The sequence below is a fragment of the Mustelus asterias genome, chromosome 9 (assembly GCF_964213995.1).
Source record: "Mustelus asterias chromosome 9, sMusAst1.hap1.1, whole genome shotgun sequence".
NCBI lineage: Eukaryota > Metazoa > Chordata > Chondrichthyes > Carcharhiniformes > Triakidae > Mustelus > Mustelus asterias.
In genome coordinates, this window is record NC_135809.1 from 38,860,641 (window position 1) to 38,879,629 (window position 18,989).

The following is an 18,989-nucleotide window of genomic DNA, read 5'->3' on the forward strand; positions in this document are numbered from 1 at the left end:
TTTATTAAATTCAAATTCCACCATCTACCATAGTGGGATTTGAACCCGGGTCCCCTGAACATTCGCCTGGATTTCTAGATTACCAGTGACAATATCATTATGCAACTGCCTCCCCCCAAAATAAGGTAAGTAATTGAGATGGCATGTTGGAGTTCAGAGAAGTGATGGGACTCTTGTCACCCTTGCGTTACAGGGAAATATATCTACAAGTCTCAATGTCCAACTTCTGGCGGAGTAATAATCAGTAAATACCAGTCACATTTTCCCACAGATCCACAAGGTTGACTACAGAGTTAATAAATGCATAATTTTCTATAGTTTTAAAGCACAATTGAATACAACATTTGGAAATGCTGCATGTTGGATTCCAGAGATATGTTAAGGAAAAACCAGGTCTGGACTAGAAGACAAGAACGAACAAAATACTTTATTCTTCAGCTGGTAGTCCAGATTCAGCACGATTCTCACCTCAATGCTTTGATGCAACTGTTAATCTGCAGATAATAACACTTTATTGGCAAAAATGCTACTTCTGTATGTTTTGATCTTTGTACCCCTAATTACAGCCTTATAACTAAAGTTAATACTTTTAACAATTTTAACAATGGAAAACAGTTTTCCCTTTATTTTCAACAAGCTATACTCTACTTTGTAAAGTCAGCATTTTGTAATGCATCTAATTGCACTGTTCAAATATCAGGGCTCTAATCTTTGATGATGTATTGAACCTCTCCAAATAATGGATTTTATATTCCAATCTGAGTATAATATATATACAAGAGTCATTTGTTGAAATCTTACCATAAATCATTCATTTATTGCTTACGTTTCCTACCAAGCTCAATCTTGGTATTGAGCCATTTATATGAAGCAAATGTGTCTTTTCTTTTATTAGAAATACATGTGTGTACATATCCTAGTCCAGCTTTTTGCCGCCATAAAGTGTGCAATTTAAACATAATGATTCAGAAAATTAAGATTCATTACAATGTACAACTACAGCATATTACCATTTACATTTATTTAATTGGTCCCATGAGTAGAAATAATTGGTTTCCAAAAAGCACACCTTACAAGTTTCTGCTGTAAACAGAAATGATTGATGATCACCTTCTAACTGCCTGTAATTCCCAACATGGTGCCTTGCAACTTTCCATTAATATCCATATTGCGATTTCCTACAGACCAAATACTTCTAAAGGTTAACAAGTGTGTTTTGGCATTATCATCATCTGTTCAAAGTACCAATAAACAGTTTATCTTACAATTGCTTAAGACCCAAAAAAAGTGATCTGTTCCAGTAAACAAACAATCCATGTAAGAAACCGCACACTCACTCTCTCAGAGTTCAGTGTAGTGTTTTAATAATACAAACACTTTTTTTAAACAGGAAACAAAACCCAATTTATAAGAGCACTTATTTAAAGCTGCGGATTTATCCATATTGTATTGTATATCTGTAGAGCGTTTTAAAAAATTGAATATTGCACCCTTTTCCCAAACTAACTAAAGTTCTAGATATTTAATACCTTTCCGCCTGGTTTAAACTAGAATAAAAATCACACTCTAACGACTGAAAAATAATTTCCTTCTTCTAGGTTTGAGATTTTTCCCTCTTTATTTAAGCACAGTATTACCTGAGACAGATTGACACTGGGAAAACTCAAGTAAATAGGAACACAGATAGATGTCAGCAGATGCAATTTAAGCACCAAACTGTGGCAAAAGATTTCCATCTTAACTGAACAATCCTTCAAAATATTTTGGTAATCAATGGTGTGCCGGGCACCCAAATGCAAATTGCTTACGAAAGATTCCATATTCATTTCATTGTGTGTGTCCAGTTAGGAGCCATATCGATCCTGCAAAAGACAAGTAAACGGTTTGTTGAAGAGAGAGGTTTAGGTTATCATTATACATTTATTGCTATCAAATACAAGCCCTGGATATAGCAAGCCAAACTAATAGTCTTTCATGGACCTTAAAATAAAATAGATTCCATCAACTAACTCTGGAGCTCAAAAACTCTTGATTCTATAGTTGAGAGTCTTGTGCTAGAGACGCTTGACGCACTGAATATCTCTGCTTTGGTAAATCGGTTTCTGTTAGCTTTACTAGATGAAGCACTTAATAAATGTGGAAATTTCCTTATTTGAGGAAGAAGGAAATGAAACTGTTTATGTATCATATTCAATGGCAGATTTCCACACATTTGGATTAATTGAAAAGACAACACATGCATGTGAATTTCTAGAATTATTTTTCTTTTGACGAGGGCACTGGAGACCAGCATTTACATAATGCATCATTTGAGTCATTTTTTAAATTATTACTCTACTAATTGAGTTTTAACATACGAGATAAACAAGACAAAATTACAGATTTTGCAGTTGTAACAATAGCAATATTGTCAACATTTGCCATCATTACACTGTGAAACTGACATATTTTGATGTTGGCACACACGCAATTAAACACAGAAATCTAAATGTTGCTGCAATGATTCCCTCTCCCCCAAGGGCTGTGCTGCTGAAGTCCTTGCAGATGGAAATCAAGTAGAAATCACGGATTTTACATGAACCCCCACTTTTATTTATATTCAGTAAAAAAAACCTTGAAAAAGCTGCATCTTGTTGAATGAGGTGTAACTATGCTTGCAATGCTGTAACTGTGTTTGTAATGCTGTATTTTGTAATGCTGTATTAAGTCTTATTCAATGTTCTTTCCACAAATGCATTGCCTTCAGTTTTAAATAGCTTCAAAGTAACATCATGGGAAAAACAGATAAAAGATGTACCTAAGGCACTATATCTGAATGCATTTGCTGTAGTTCTACGGACAGTAGCGAAGGCTGGGAACTACATATTTCAGGTTACTTGACTTACAGAAGAAATAAACAAAATGGAAAAGGAGTTGGAGAAAATAAAAAAAGGGATATAATATAGACAGTATGTAGAATCATACAGAAACAACAAGGGACAAAAAACACAGATGCATGTAACTGCACTGTCAGCCAGAGTATTAATCAGGAAATTCGAGGTGCATGTAACAAAGTAATCATAGAGCACTCTAATTTTTACATAGAGAAATTTACAGTGATAATGTTGAGGATGAATTCATGGAATGTATAAAAGATAGTATGTCTAGGAACCAAGGGAACAGTCTATTTTGGATAATGAGAAAGGGCTCATTAATAATCCTGTAGTAAAGGAGCCTCCAGGCAATAACGATATAAAATTCTATCATATTGTCGAGTTTCAGAGTGAGTTAGTGGAGTGAGTGAGTTGGCTAAGATAGATCAGAAAAGTACATTAAAAGATGTGACCGTATATAAATAATGACAGACACAAAAATAAATAATTTTAAAAACTTGCATTGTTGCAAACTCAAATTACAAAAATGGAATAAAAATGTTTTTCATTTTTACTCAGATGTTTAAACTTGACTTAATTTAATTAAAAATTAAATACTGATTAATGCTGGTCTCTTGGTGACCTGGAGTCTGCTTAACATGACCTTTCCCTTTGAGTACTTCCCTGTGGGTAACTGTAACTGTTTTGCAACTGAATGCATATTGCTTCTAAACCTCAAACTCCTGAACAATGGCTTTCTGATCCAGCTGTCGCTGTAGTGACATAAATCATTTTGTATGATGCCTAACGTAAAATCTTTATACATAAACAATAAGTATACAGACAGACAGCTTGGTCACAAGAATTTTCACGATGAAAGGCACCAAAAGATTATTTGTTATAAAAATTACACCAACCTGAATGGATGTCATCACTCCATTGGCCAGGACAGATAACTTGCCGGCCACAGATCTAACGCCTTGCTTAAACTGCGCCATGTCAGGAGCAGATGGCAGTACGTTGGTCAGGGACATGTTTGCTTAAGAGAACAAATCAAATCATGAACATGTGATTTTGACCAACATTATATCACTTCTAAGTAAAATGCAACTGCTATAAAAGAAAATAAAGGAAAACCATCTGAACACAGAAAACACATGCATTTCTTGCTCCTATCCTCAGTGTGCTGATTAGTGAATTGTATAACTGGAAGAACACATCAAAATAGAACTCCCCTTAAAAAACTTGATTCAAATGTTGGCAATGCTAAATTCAAAGCCAGTTTAATCCAGCAAAATACAAACATACATAGAAACTAGAAGCAGGAGTAGGCCATTCGGCCCTTCGAGCCTGCTCTGCCATTCATTATGATCATGGCTGATCATCAAATTCAATATGCTGACCCCGCCTTACTCCCTATTCCTTGATCCCTTTAGCCCCAAGAGATATATCCAATTCTTTCTTGAAATCACACAATATTTTGGCTTCAACTACTTTTTGTGGAGTAAATTCCACAGATTCGCCACTCACTAGGTGAAGAAGTTTCTCCTCACCTCAATCCTAAAAGGTTTACCCCTTATCCTCAAGACCCCTAGTTCTGGACTTCTCCATTATCAGGAACATTCTTTCTGAATCTACCCTGTCTAATCCTGTTAGAATTTTATAAGTTTCTATGAGATCCCCTCTCACTCTTCTAACCTCCAACGAATATAATCCTAACCGACTTAGTTTCGCCTCATATGATAGACCTGCCGTCCCAGGAATCAGCCTGGTAAACCTTTGCTGTACTCCCTCTGTAGCAAAGACAATCTTTCTTAGATAAGGACACCAAAACTGCACACAATACTCCAGGTGTGGCCTCATCAATGCCCTACACAATTGCAGTAAAACATCCCATACCCATATTCAAATCCTCTCGCGATGAAGGCCAACATATCAATTGCCTTCATTACTGCCTGCTAAACATGCACGCTTACTTTCAGCGACTGATGCATGAGGACACCAAGGTCTCGCTGAGTATCCACCCCTCTCAATTTACACCCATTCAAATAATAATCAGCCTTCCTATTTTTGCTACCGAAGTGGATAATCTTACATTTATCCACATTATACTGCACTTGCCATGCATATGCCCACTCACTCAGCCTGTCCAAATAATTTTACATCTATTTATAAGGACATAAAAAGTGGGTTAAATTGGTTTAGAGTCAAATGTGACTGGACTATTGACACAGGAACATGTGACCTCACATACCACCTTTATATTACTACTTAGCATGTCTCCCATGATGTTGTTTCCTAGTAAACAATTGGCTTGCATGTACCTCTGCTGCAAAAGAAGTTAGCATGAAGAAAAATGTCCAGAATTAAATTTGAGAGAACTGTGGTTTGAAGGGGTAAATGTGGGCACACGTAACATTTTTAACATAATGATGCAAGACAGGTAGATATCATTTGTTTAGCTGAAGTTGAGAGAAGCAGCAGCAATTCAGGAACTTGATGGAAGAAAAATAGACCTGATAATTATCAGGGACACAGGGAGGCAGCACATCACCATCACTGGTTTTAAGCTAAAAAGCCCTTTCTCAGCATTCTGGTCGACTAACCACTGGTATACAAATACTAAAGTGTAACCAAGCAAACCTTGCATAAGAAAAACGGCACGGTAGCACAGTGGTTAGCACTGCTGCTTCACAGCTCCAGGGACCTGGGTTCGATTCCCGGCTTGGGTCACTGTCTGTGTGGAGTTTGCACATTCTCCTCGTGTCTGCGTGGGTTTCCTCCGGGTGCTCCGGTTTCCTCCCACAGTCCAAAGATGTGCGGGTTAGGTTGATTGGCCATGCTAAAATTGCCCTTAGTGTCCTGGGATGCGTAGGTTAGAGGGATTAGTGGGTAAATATCTCGGGATATGGGGGTAGGGCCTGGGTGGGATTGTGGTCGGTGCAGACTCGATGTGCCGAATGGCCTCTTTCTGTGCTGTAGGGTTTCTAAGATTCTAAGATTCTTTCTAAGAAAAAACGGAGATGAGGTATGAAATCTTTGTAGCGGGAAAGATAGAAAATAGTCATGACATAGTACTGTGCTCAGTTTACGTGCATACTCAGTTTTAGAGATAGTTTTCCTCCGGTCTTCATGCATTGGCTGGCCTCTTACCTGGTGTTTGTCTCCTTTCACCATCAAATAGATCAGCTGAACTGATTGATGAACTTCCTGAAAATCGTTCCAGACGGGTTTTGGCTTCATACTGCAGACAATGCATCCCAAAGTTAAAAGAAGGTTTTTGAGGCCTTGTTCACAATTAATTATTAAAACAGGACTTAAAACATACCGGGTGAAATCTTATCAAAAAATTGCAGAGCACTGTTTCTGGAGAGAAACCTGGCCCTGGGGTGCTTCTCCCCAGAGAAACTGGTTGGTTTTCTCTCCAGATTCTACAACACTCTGCCAAAAAGAAAATCACGGGGAAGTGGTTCACATCGTCAAAGCTGAGGGCGGGGCTTAAACACGTCAGCAAAACCCGGCTGCTCAGAGATGGGGCAGCCATCTTTAAAGGGCGCCCCGATCAAAACTGCAATCAACTTCCCCCCACCCCACCACAGAGGCCAAACAACATTCTCCCACCCCACCATAGAAGCCTCAGGGGACCATCCCCACACCCTGATGGCAGCAAGCTATAACTTGGACCCCCCCCCACTTCGCCCCCCCAAACATCAGCCCCTTCTGCTGGGGTGGCACCTTGCCAAGGGGCATTGTTGGGCCATGTCCTTCGTCCCCCGGAGGGGGTTATACTTACCTTTGTGCTCCCAGTGAAACCCCCCCCATAACAGGTTCATATTTGTGTGATGTGACATCACACTGGAATTACAGAATATTTTCTTGATACAAAATCCTAAGAACAATCTTGTGAAATATTTATTAAAATAATTGTCCTTTCTCCAAAGAAATTCTTCTCGATGGAGTGGTGTAAGGGTTTATTTGCCACAGTGGACTTTAACTATTAACAAAAGGTTAAGTTGTATCTTCCTTCCACTCCAACCCTGGAACAAGGATCAATGAGGAGATGGATCGACTACATAAATATTTCACAGTTTAAGTATCAAGTACTTTCGGCACGAGACACTTGATTAGATAAAAAAATCTCTTAATAGACTAGCTAAAATCTCAACCTTTGAAGAAATATCTCAGCTCGCTGCACCGGTTCTCCTTATGGCTACTGAGTAATGCGGCTTTTCACTATGGAGCCACATTATGGGCTCAGGCTGTTTTAACAGCATCTTTGCAGATGGCAAAAAGAAAAGCCCAGGCTCTTGATGTGAAAAATAATGACTGTGACACTGAATTTCCAAAGATAATGTAATCTCCTTTTCAAATGACAAATGAGAACTTATTTATAATATGTTAATATGTAATACATTTACAAAAATATTACATTCTAAGTAGAGACCACATTCTGTTTATTAATGTCTCTACTAGCACCAATAACAATTTCCATTCAAGGTACAGCAACCAATTAAATTTTCTATTTGGTGCTAAGGTGCATCTGAAAGCTCCATCATTTCAACAAGAATGGCTTGTACGTATGGTCATTGATTGTCCAAGTCAGTATATTTCCGAAAACACCACTGCACACAGTTCACAACAGGTCTCACAGCTCCATTTCATTACTGAGAAATTGGTTAATTTGTTCTGCACAGCGGAAATCTGTGGTGGCAGGCATTCATCCAGCAGAGAAATGTTACTTTTTCATATTGCTGGTGTTAAAGGCTGTATATATCTGAACCGATAGTAGCCAGCTAGTGCACCTAGCCAGCTAGCCCAACTAACAAAACTAGCCAGCTAACAAAACTAGCCAGCTAACAAAACTAGCCAGCTAACAAAACTAGCCAGCTAACAAAACTAGCCAGCTAACAAAACTAGCCAGCTAACAAAACTAGCCAGCTAACAAAACTAGCCAGCTAACAAAACTAGCCAGCTAACAAAACTAGCCAGCTAACAAAACCGATGATTGATTTAGAAAATGATGAAACACCCACCTCTGCAGAATCCTGTTTTCCAAAGTACATATCGGAAGAAATGGCTTTGACATTGCCAAATTTCCTCTGTGCATCCTCAGAAACCACTACATAATCTAATTCTGGTTTACGGCGAGCAGGCCTGAAAAGATGGCGTAAAAATTAAAACTTGCATCAACCGGCATCACAAGCCGCTCGTGTAAACGTTTTTAGAGTTCACTTTAGGTGGAAAACGTAACGTGCATAAACTAATGAAGTACAGAATTACAATCGAACAGTAACATAGCAAATAATTTGCTAGCAAATATGTTGGTCAAAAATAACATGGAAATATAATAATGTACAAGCTAAAACAAAAGATACATTGACGCTAAATCCAAATACATTTGAGTGCCAATCCTAAATGGATTTGTGTAAAACAAAATTTAAAATATTATTTAATCTATTGAAAGCAAGCAGTTCCATTCAGCAATGAGGCAAAACAGCAAATAGGATTTCATTAGAAGTTATACCCGTCATTTAATGACATCTTTGAAGTAAATACATCTTTCTCTCTACTGCTGCTTTCCATTTTCCAAAAGGAGTCACTATTATCATCCCATTTTGAAAATGTACCTCCCATGTCCAGTGGATCATCGAAATACCTAAAGGGTTGGGATAGGAGGAAATGGGGAAAGTCAGTCTCTCAAAATATTTAATCTTCAGAATGGATTTTGGATGCATTAACTAATACTTCTGTTTGTGCCATCCCTATCCACCCCCCACCACCCAATTATTCTCCCATATCCATACTTAATGCAGTCACCATCAGCACTGCTATAAATTAAAGACAGTCAGCATAATGACAATAAAATATCACTTTCAAAAAAGCACTAAGGTACAAAAGGAACTAAATTTCAGACAATGTCTAGTTGAAAGGTGTGGCTCTTCATAATCAGCTGGAGTAAAGCACAGTGGCAACCCTGTCACCAGTTGCACCCAAAGCCACACTCCAAGAATGCTCACCCACGCCTCCCAACAATGCTCACTCCCCACTCAACAATTCTCAAACCTACAATACTCACCCACAAGTCCCCAAAAATGTGGCAGGGGGAAGGGCACTGGGGGTGGGGTGGGGGGACGAAGGGAGAGGGTGCTGTGGCGGGGGAAGGACTGATCTGTGCTCTTAAAATGTCTCTAGGAACAGCATCAACAAACACAACACAGGGTCACTTCCCTATGCTCTATCAAAATCACTTTTCATAGAATTCCTAGTGTAGAAGGAGGCCATTCAGCCCATTAAGTCTGCACCAACCCTCTCTGAAAGAGCATCTTACTCAGGTCCACCTCCATCCCTATCCCCGAAGCCCCACACACTTACCGCAGTAATCCCCCTAACCTACACATCTTTGGACACTAAGGGACAATTTTGCGTGGACAATCCACCTAACATGCACATCTTTGGACTGTGGGAGGAAACCCACGCAAGCACGGGGAGAACATGCAAACACTACACAGTCACCCGAGGCTGGAATCGAACTCGGGTCTCTGGTGCTGTGAGGCAGCAGTGCTATGCACTGTGTCGCCTCCAGGAGAAACTGATTTCTTTTTGTTTATTCCATGACAGAAATGTTCCAATGTTCAAAGGGAACAATATTAATAAAACTATGAATTATTCAGGAAAACCTTTAGGATCCATTTAATGATTTACATTGCTAATAAAGCAACTTCAGGTTCTTGCATCCTTCAGTGTTTTGCTGAGGAAATGACCTGTGGCAGCGGCAACCTTTATACATTTCTAAAATCTAACCCCCCCCCCCCCCCCCCCAAAATACATTGCAACACTCCATTTCAGGATCTAACATAGGAAGACACTTCAATTACCTGGACTGAGAAGTAGTAAATGCAGGTTCTTCATCATCTTCATATTTTCTCCTGGATGATTTTGCAATGGTGGGTGTCTCTTGTTCTATTGTCTGCATATCTGATAATACAGAATGGGAAACTCCACTACAAGGAATAAAGGCAAGAAAAAGGAAAACATTATAAGATGGCATAACACAAAGCTTTATTTTATTACATTTAGCACCTGACTGACAAGAACTGATAAGCAACTTCACAATGTTAAGAAAACATTAACATCTAGATTCAGTCACAAAGCTTTGCAACATAATTGAAATACATTGCAAATAAACCTGTTCCAACATGTTTACCATGTGAGTATAGGATATTGGCAGAATTTCAACATACTACTCAATCACCACATAGAAAGCCAAGAACAAAGGAAGTCCTCAGCCAATCTTGGATCTGTGGCTCTTACCCCTTGCTCTCCATCCCAGAACTGCAATAGGGTTCCCTTTGCCCTCATTTTCCATCTCATAAGCTCCACAAAGGATCAGCCATGCCATATCTGCTACCTCTAGCAGGATGTCACCTTCAAACACATCCTCCCTTCTCCTCCCCATCAGCATTCTAAAAACACTGTTCCCTCCGCAATACCCTAGTCCATTCCTATATCACACCCAACACCATCCCATGCAACTTCTCTCCCCACTGTCCCAAGACCCCAAACACTCCTTCCAAGTGAAGCAGCAATTTACTTGTGCTTCTTCCAATTTAGTATTCTGCATATACTGCTCAAAACGTGGTCTCCTCTATACTGGGAAGACCAACAACAGACTGGGAACAACTCCACTCAGTCCACTAGCATGATCCCAAGCTTCTGGATGAAAGCAAATTACTGCGGATGCTGGAATCTGAAACTAAAAGAGAAAACACTGGAAAATCTCAGCAGGCCTGGCAGCATCTGTAAGGAGAGAAAAGAGCTGACGTTTCGAGTCCAGATGACCCTTTGTCAAAGCTTTGGCAAAGGGTCATCTGGACTCAAAACGTCAGCTCTTTTCTCTCCTTACAGATGCTGCCAGGCCTGCTGAGATTTTCCAGCATTTTCTGTTTTGATCCCAAGCTTCAGGTTGCTTGCCATTTTAATTCACAATCTTGATCTCGCTCTTCTGTCCTTGACGTTCTGCACTGTTACAGTAAGGCTCAATGTAAGTTGAGGAACGACCCCTCATCTCCCACTTGGGTTTCTGGTTTCACCATTGAGTTCAGCAACTTCAGGCCATGAACTCCATCCTCCATTTTGATTCTTCCGCACACTCCCCAAAAAAGTGCAAGTTTGTATCTTGTTTTGATGTTTTTTGCTTTCATTATTCTGCCATTAACATTCATTCTGAACCAATGCTTTATTTCTCTACTACAACCATTACCACTCCCTTTTGTCCCATGTCATGTTTGTTATTTAACCCCTTCTATCCTTTAAGCATCTCAGGTAACCTATTTGAAACCCCCTCTTTTGTTTTCCTACATCTCCTCTCAGCAGCCTAAAATCCATCATATTTCTACCTCCCTTCAGTTCCGAAGGAATCATATTTTGCTCGAAATGTTTCTCTCTCTCTGCAGATGCTACCAGATCTGCTGAGATTTTCTAGCACTTGTTTTATTCCGGATGAGGGGGCTAGGGACAGCTAGAGCAGAGTGACCAGATATAATTTAGTGCTTACTTAAAAGTCATACGTTCTGCCCTTATTTTTATTTAATATTTGATACTCCTTAGTTAAATATCACAATTGACACTACATTCAGGAAATAGAAGTTGGTTTGAGAATAGGAGTATCCCGCAGTGCAGCTGAGGAGCAAAAGTGAAGCACTACAAATCTCCAATAGCTGGAGAGTATAATTACAGCATAATACAGTTACATAGGTAGCTTCCACTTTTTAAAAAGCTCTTTATGGGATGTGGGCATCATTGGCGAGGCCAGCATTTGTCCCCCATGTCAAATTGCCCTTGAACTGAGTGGCTTGCTAGGCCATTTCAGAGGGCAGTTGAGAGTTAACCACGTTGCTGTAGGTCTGGAGTCACATGTAGGCCAAACCAGGTAAGGATGGCAGATTTCCTTCCCTAAAGGGCATTTGTGAACCAGACAGGTTTATACAACATTTCATGACTCAAAGCTGTGGTTCAGAGGTCCAAGTATCAAAACTATTTTCTACTTATTTTAAGCTAGTAATGCAGTTATTACAATGTGATTAACCCATAGTGGGATAATGTGAAATTGAGTGCAACGAAAAGGGATATTTGAACTATATTACTATAACTACCGGAAAATGTATGAATTGTTAATTTGGAGAACTGCTGAGTAAAACAAAACAACAATGCTGCTTTGTAAATAAACCAAATATTTTACAGGTTAGCACCTCCCATCACTTCTGAAGTAAAACATACAATATCCTGTCTGTTAATAAGAATATGTACATAAGAATTATGAGTAATAGGCTATTTGGCCCCTTGAGCCTGTTCTACCATTCAATAAGATCATGGCTGATTGTTTTAAATCAAAACAAAGTAATAGATCACTCTATTTGAAATCAAATAGAAGATATTTATTGAAGCTTAGATGTTAATAGAAAATCTGACCACAATACTATTCTTTGGACTTGTTATTGTGCGTACAAGGAAGGTTATACGAAAGGCCAAACACAGTGGGGGAGCAAGGCAGCAATTAGTTATTTACATTTACAAATTCTCATTGCTCCTTATTTTGTTCTTGCCCATCCTGAGCACCATTCTCACCTGCTAGGGTAGGCAAGTGATGTCGTTAGGTGTCTACTGCACTTGGATCACATGCTGCAAGACACGTGAGTAACCCAACGTGGTGTACTCTTATCCCATAATTGTCCATCCCCGTGAGAATAGCTCTTCCCTTAACTGAATAGCAGAAGTTCTGGATTTTCCATGCAAGTCCAAAATTTATTGTTCAGTGATTCAGTTCAAAATTATACAATCACATTTAAATGTTCTTTGCTACCCATTACCTCCCTCCTCACAAATAAGCAGTGTAATAGCACAAGTCGCTTACGCTCTGCTGCTGAAGCCCATGCCCAGTCGCTCTGCTTGTTCCTTCTTTTTGCCTTCCATTTTTTTCAATTTCTCATCATCCTTCTTTCTTTGTATTTCTAGGTCTTGGTATGCAAGGCGAAGAGATGAAACTCTGTAACAGAAAATGTCTTTGCTTACATTTGCTACTTTGAAAACATATTTAACCAACTGAACATTTGAAAGTCTATTTCAATACAACAACAGAATCCACATTATGCTACATTCCAGAATGGGAAAATGAACACAATTAATTGTCCAATATATTCAAGCTACTTCACTGCAAATCACCATGCAACATTCAAAAATTGCAACTGAATGAAATTATGTCTTTGTCATCTTATTTCTTCGAAACAATTACTAAAATCATCTTAGTTGGTCTCAGTCAGACATAACCTCTGATACAACACAACATTGTACATGACAAACTTGTCTTGAGGCATGCTGATCTCACAATGCTTTGAGAGATCATTACTATATTCATAGCCCCACACCAAAGACAAATCCTCTGTACACAGTGTGCGGATATCAGCACTGCTGGCTAACAATCTCAATTAATTCAATGATATGTCATATTTAACAGGCTACTGCACAATTTACTTTCATGATACAGTAAGCTGTTGCTTTAAATTGTCCTTTTTAAGTTGTTTAATCTTTTTTGAGTCATTTTGATTTCATGGTGTGTTTTTATTTGGCTAGTATTCCTGTTTAGCATTGTGAGTTTGCATTGTCATTCTGCACCCAGGTGTGATTTTGGGTTGCTGGGTCCAAATGGCACCATGTTGGAGAGGCCTCTTCCACTCCTCAACTCTCCTATTCGCTCTTGGGCCTCCAGCTACTGACCCGTCTGCTCACCACTTCTCCAGCTTGCATGTTACCACCGCAACCAAATGCAGATTTGGTGATTGCTATGTGGAACACTGTTCAGTCTTCAAGCATGTCCTCCAGCTTTGTCATCTGTCATTTTAATTCTCCACCTTGCTCTCATGCTGGCATCTCTGTTCTTGACCTATGGCACTGTTCCAATAAGCTCAAGGGACTTCGATTCGGCACTTTACAGCTTCAGGAATCACTGACTTCAATAATTTTAGATCTTAACCTCTGCCCACATCAATCACTGGAGCCCCCTCAATTTTCTCCCCTTTTATTTGCATGTATTTGTCTTAATTTACTTGTTTTTAGTTTGGCAGCTATTCATTATTCTGCCATTTACACTTCTCTGGACCCATCTTTTGTTTCTTTACTTCGTAGGATCAGAAGAAATAGAGCTGAATGGCCTACTCCTGCTCCTAAGTCTGCTTCACTATTTAATAAAACCATGGCTGATCTGATTGTGGCTTAATGCCACGTTCCTGCCAGCCCCCGTAATCCTCGACTCCCTTGTAGATGAAAAATCTGTCTAATTTAGCCTTGAATGTCTTCATTGACCGAATCTTCACTGCTCTCTGGGGAAGAGAATTCCAAAGATTAACAGCCCTCAGAGAGACACAATTCCTCCTCATTTCAGTTGTAAATGGGAGACCATTTTTTAAAAAACTGTTCTAGATTCCCACACTCGGAGTTAACACCCTTTCAGCATTTACCGTCAAGCCCCGCTCAGAATTTTGTACATCACCTTTCATTCTTCTAGACTCCAATGAGTATAGACACAGCCTGCTCAACCTTTCCTCATAAAACAACCCTTCATCCTTGGAATCAAGAACCTTCTTAGAACTGCTTCTAATGCTTCCTTCAGTAAGGAGACCAAAACTGCTCACAATACTATAGGTGTAATCTCTCCAAAACCCTATACCACTGTACAAGACTTCTGCACTTCCTCTTTTGAATACCATTCAATTTGCCTTCCTAATTAGTCGCATTACCTACATGCCAATGTTTTGTCATTCATACACAAAGACACCCGGATCCCTCTACACTGCAACATTCTATTGTATCCCTCCATTTAAATAACATTCTGCTTTTCTATTCCTCCTGCCAATGTGGACAATCTCACATTTTCATACATTATATTCCATCTGCTAAATGTTTGCCCACTCACCTCTATCCTTTTACAGAATCTTCGTGTCCTCCTCATAACTTGCTTTCATGCCTATTTTTATGTCTTGGTAAGCAAATTTGGCTATGGTAAACTTGGGCCATCAGACTTTGAATGGACTTGCCTTATATTAAGCTGATCTTTCTCTACACCCTAGCTATGACTCTAACACTACATTCTGCACCCTCCCCTTTCCTTTTCTATGAACGGTATGCTTTCTCTGTATAGCGCGCAAGAAATACTTTTCACTGTATATTAATACATGTGACAATAATAAATCAAATCAAATCTTATTGGGGTGATTCTCCCAACCCACTGCGCTGCTCTTCCCGCTGGGCGTCACGGCCTCTGCGCATCTCCCAGCTGAGGATTTCCAGTGTCATCATCTCCGCTCCCAATTTTCGGCGCGGAGCTGATTACAATATGGAAATCTTCATTTCCGTATCATTAGCGTGCCTGGGACTGAAGTCTCCAAGCCTGATAGCATTTCCACCCCACCCCCACCCGCCAGGACTGGGTCACTCCAGTGGAGTTTACAACTGCTCCCCATGAACGGGGAACAGGCGGCCCGACCCCACTGGAAGGAACAGAGGCCATCGAGGCCACCCCAGGTGGTCAGGGGTCCACCTCGGCCCCAGGGGGACATCGGGGCTGGCCCTGGGGAGGTAGGGTAGGCCTGTGATCAAGGGGTGGGGGGCTATGCAAGGCCAACGATGGGGGGTTGTGGGGCTGGCCAGAGATCAGGAGGGCAGTAACGCAGACCCACTGCGCATGCACCAATCCTGGCGCTGACAGATCGCCGCATGTGCAGTGACCCGCTCAGCACTATGCTGCCAGCCTCTGGGTGAGAATAAGCCCTGCCCCTTAATTTCCAGAGGGAATCCCGCTGAGACACTGCGCGATGAACAGAGTGAGAGAGATTCATTCTGAAAGTCACGCGAATTGGGGACTTAGAAATTTTCTGCGAGAATTTTGGCCATTGTCTTTCCATCTCAATGAAATATATCTACATTGGAGTTATGAAATATCTCTTTAAATGCCACTGCTTCTCTTCCATTTTACCTTTTAACCCATTTTCCCCATCTGCAGTAAAGTATTGAAGGAATGTTGCACTTTGGAGGTGCTGTAATTGACATGAGACAATATACCAAGGCCCAGTCTACCCTCTCAGATGGACACAAAAGAGCCTATGTGGTCACAACTCTACTTTCCAGCCTGCTCCCATCACCATCGAGTCCCTCATCTTTAAACCAAAATGTATAACTCAACCTTGAATCAATTCAATGACACAGCCTCCGCCACTATCTGGGAAAGAGGATTCCACAATTCCTATGGCAGTTTCGATAAACAGGGGAGCTATCCCTGGTGTCCTGGGCAATATTTATCCCTCAATCAAAATAATGTAAAACAGATTATCTAATCATTATCTCGTTGTTGTTTGTGGGAGTTCACTGTGCATAAATTAGCTATTGCGTTCCCAAAACACTTTCAGACAGCCATCATGAAAGGCACTACATAAGTGCATTTTTAAAAGGCTGGTGTGCTGTAATCACATTGATATATAAGAAATAATTCTTATATTTAATTGGTATATTGTACACAGAAAGAAAATCTACATACATCGATTCATCCTTCTCAAGCTTCTTCTTGTTGTGCAAATCCTCTTGTTCTTTCATTCGATCAGCAGCCTGAGCCTGTTTATCAATTTCATTGAAGCTATGGCTAGTCACTTTCTGTGCTCCCAAACCAGCCTTCTTCGCACCTAACTGTTGAACAATGGGAAGAAAGTACAATTAATGGAATCTGATACTTCTTTTAACAAGCATCTTTTACAACTAACTTTTTCTCTCTTTTGATCAAGTTGACTCATTTAAAGTTTTGAATTAGGAGTGTGACTGAGATAACAGTGGGCTTATTTCGCACAAGCACCATGCAAAAAATGAAAAAGCTTAATACAAAGGAGTGTGTCTTAACTGATTCAGCTGCACATGATTGCAGATACCCAACGTAAAAATTAACACATGCATTTATTTAAATTAGTAAGTACACATACAGCTGCATATAGATTTCCCAACTGTTTTATATTGATGAAATTTATACGATGTAATGGATTAGTTTGTTATTCGGGTACTGTTAACCAGAGTCTAATTCCTGTAAAGAGGCATCCTGAGGTTAATGAAAAATTCAACACTTTATTTCGAGTGGTGGATGAAATGCCATTTGCTCTCAAGCTGCTATACACCAAGGATAAAATCAGAAGGTACATGTACTATCACAAGCCTAAGGACAGATTTCATAAAGTCACTCACTTCAATTTTCAAAAACATCTCCCTTTTCATAACATAAACAACCTGCATACACAATTATTTGTAGTTGCAAGTCAGAAATGCATGGTCTGTAATGAAAGTAATCACGTTATGTACAGAAAGCTACGCATTTCAGTATGATGTACTTTTGTCTGTCCCTATGCACGCATTTTTAAAGCATTCAGATCTTCTAATGGGATGTGTACTGTTTGTAATTGGCCGGTTGTCTGGTATTTGTGTATGTTTGTGTATTTGGTTATATTGTTTCTGTGCTGCCGATGCCTCTTTGGGGAATTTTGTGCCATGACAAGTGTTGTTGCTGTGGTAAATTGTTGCTGCAGATCCGTTGCCTTTGTTGGGTAACAGTTGATCTCTGACTTATGATAGTTCAGTTCCCTGAGCGATTGGTGAAGTCATCTTCCTCATCAGCTGTCTTCTGTGAAGGAGCGGCTTCTCCAGTCGGATGTATGTTTCTGCAATTACAACTATGACCAAAAATGTCCGCCCAAGATCAACAGTGATTTCCTTTGTCGGACCCTTGCCCGCACTGATTCCGTGGCGAGCAAGGTGGTAGAGTTCCAGCCTATGTGCTTGGTCGGTCATTTTCACTGCCTACAATCAAAGTGACAATTTCTCTACGCAGTTCCAGGTTGCCAAGTGGGTTGACCTTTGTTGAGGGTGTTGAATGTTTACTTCTGATTTGTTATCCAATTCTCAGTTCTGGCAATGATTTGGCAGCTTTCTCAAAATGAAATTTGGCTTGATCACGATCTTGACATTCACTCTTACTACTACTTCCGACTTTAGCAATGTTTTAGCTATTGGAAGAGTAGTCTAGATGCAGCATGAAATTGGTCGTACAGTTCGACTACTTTCCATGCCTTCGGTGGGTGTGTTTCTCTTTGTGCACAGCTGTGCTGGATCTACTCAATTTTCTGATAATCTCATTGGCAATTTTCACTGCTGCTTCAGCCTTCCCATTTAACTGGGGATAATGCGGAGGTGAAATTTAGCGTTGAATTATCTCCGTTAATTTATGAAGTGCTTGAATTCTTCACTCATGAACTGAGGACCATTGTCATTCATCAAAATGTCAGGAATGCAATAACGACGAAGGTGTGTTTTCAGGCATTCTACAATCTCACCGGTAGTCATTGATATCAGCTTGTCTAACTATCAGTAGTCTGAATTGCAATTGGTGGTGATGAGATAGTCACTTCCAAAGAGAGAGGTCTATTCGAAGTTTTATCCGTTGTCTGGGATGTCATGAATCATGAGCAGCTCTTTTGGTTGCTTAGCTTGTTATTCATTAAAAGTACTATACTGAATAATATGGTCCTTGATCTCATTGCTTATCATCAGCCAGTAGAGCAGTTCTCTTCCTCAGACTAGACTCAATTCCTGGGTGGTTTCAACATCTCTTTCCTCATCTCCTCAGGGATGACAACATCCTTGTACACGGTATCACCTTGGGCAATCACTTCCTCTCATAACGATAAGTGTGTCCTTAGTGGTTTCTGGCCATCATTTCATCACTACCTACTGCAGCATTTGAAGATTTGCATCTTCTTACGTAGTTTGCTTAATCTAAGCAACGGTAAGAAGTCTCACAACACCAGGTTAAAGTCCAACAGGTTTATTTGGCACCACTCCGAAAGCTCGTGCTACAAAATAAATCTGTTCCTGGTGTCGTGAGACTTCTTACTGTGACTACCCCACTCCAATGCCGGCATCTCCACATCATAATCTAAGCAAGACATTTGTCTATCAGAATCATTGTTTCAGCTGCATTGGTGACTTCCACAGAACGTCATGATGTTGCATCACATTGAATCTGGAAGATTTCACGCTCTGTACTAGCAGCAACAA

At 40.1% G+C, this 18,989-nt stretch overlaps 1 protein-coding gene across 6 annotated transcripts in view; it reads right to left on the reverse strand.

The window, feature by feature from the left end:
- LOC144498632 (ADP-ribosylation factor GTPase-activating protein 3-like) overlaps window positions 1-18,989 on the reverse strand; it is a 93,888-nt gene that overhangs the window by 36,467 nt on the left and 38,432 nt on the right. For 2 of the 6 annotated variants that reach the window (XM_078220045.1, XM_078220040.1), the window contains 9 exons: window positions 16,435-16,580; window positions 12,763-12,894; window positions 9,728-9,853; window positions 8,377-8,508; window positions 7,886-8,006; window positions 6,006-6,096; window positions 3,770-3,891; window positions 1,809-1,862; window positions 409-494 (listed from right to left, as the gene is read on the reverse strand). In XM_078220045.1, coding sequence (XP_078076171.1) covers window positions 1,845-1,862; window positions 3,770-3,891; window positions 6,006-6,096; window positions 7,886-8,006; window positions 8,377-8,508; window positions 9,728-9,853; window positions 12,763-12,894; window positions 16,435-16,580 — 888 coding nt within the window. In that variant the 3' untranslated portion in view covers window positions 409-494; window positions 1,809-1,844. Of the gene's footprint in view, window positions 1-408; window positions 1,863-3,769; window positions 3,892-6,005; window positions 6,097-7,885; window positions 8,007-8,376; window positions 8,509-9,727; window positions 9,854-12,762; window positions 12,895-16,434; window positions 16,581-18,989 lie in introns of those variants that run through there. The other 4 variants (XR_013498735.1, XM_078220041.1, XM_078220044.1 and 1 more) reach the window with 2 other exon arrangements.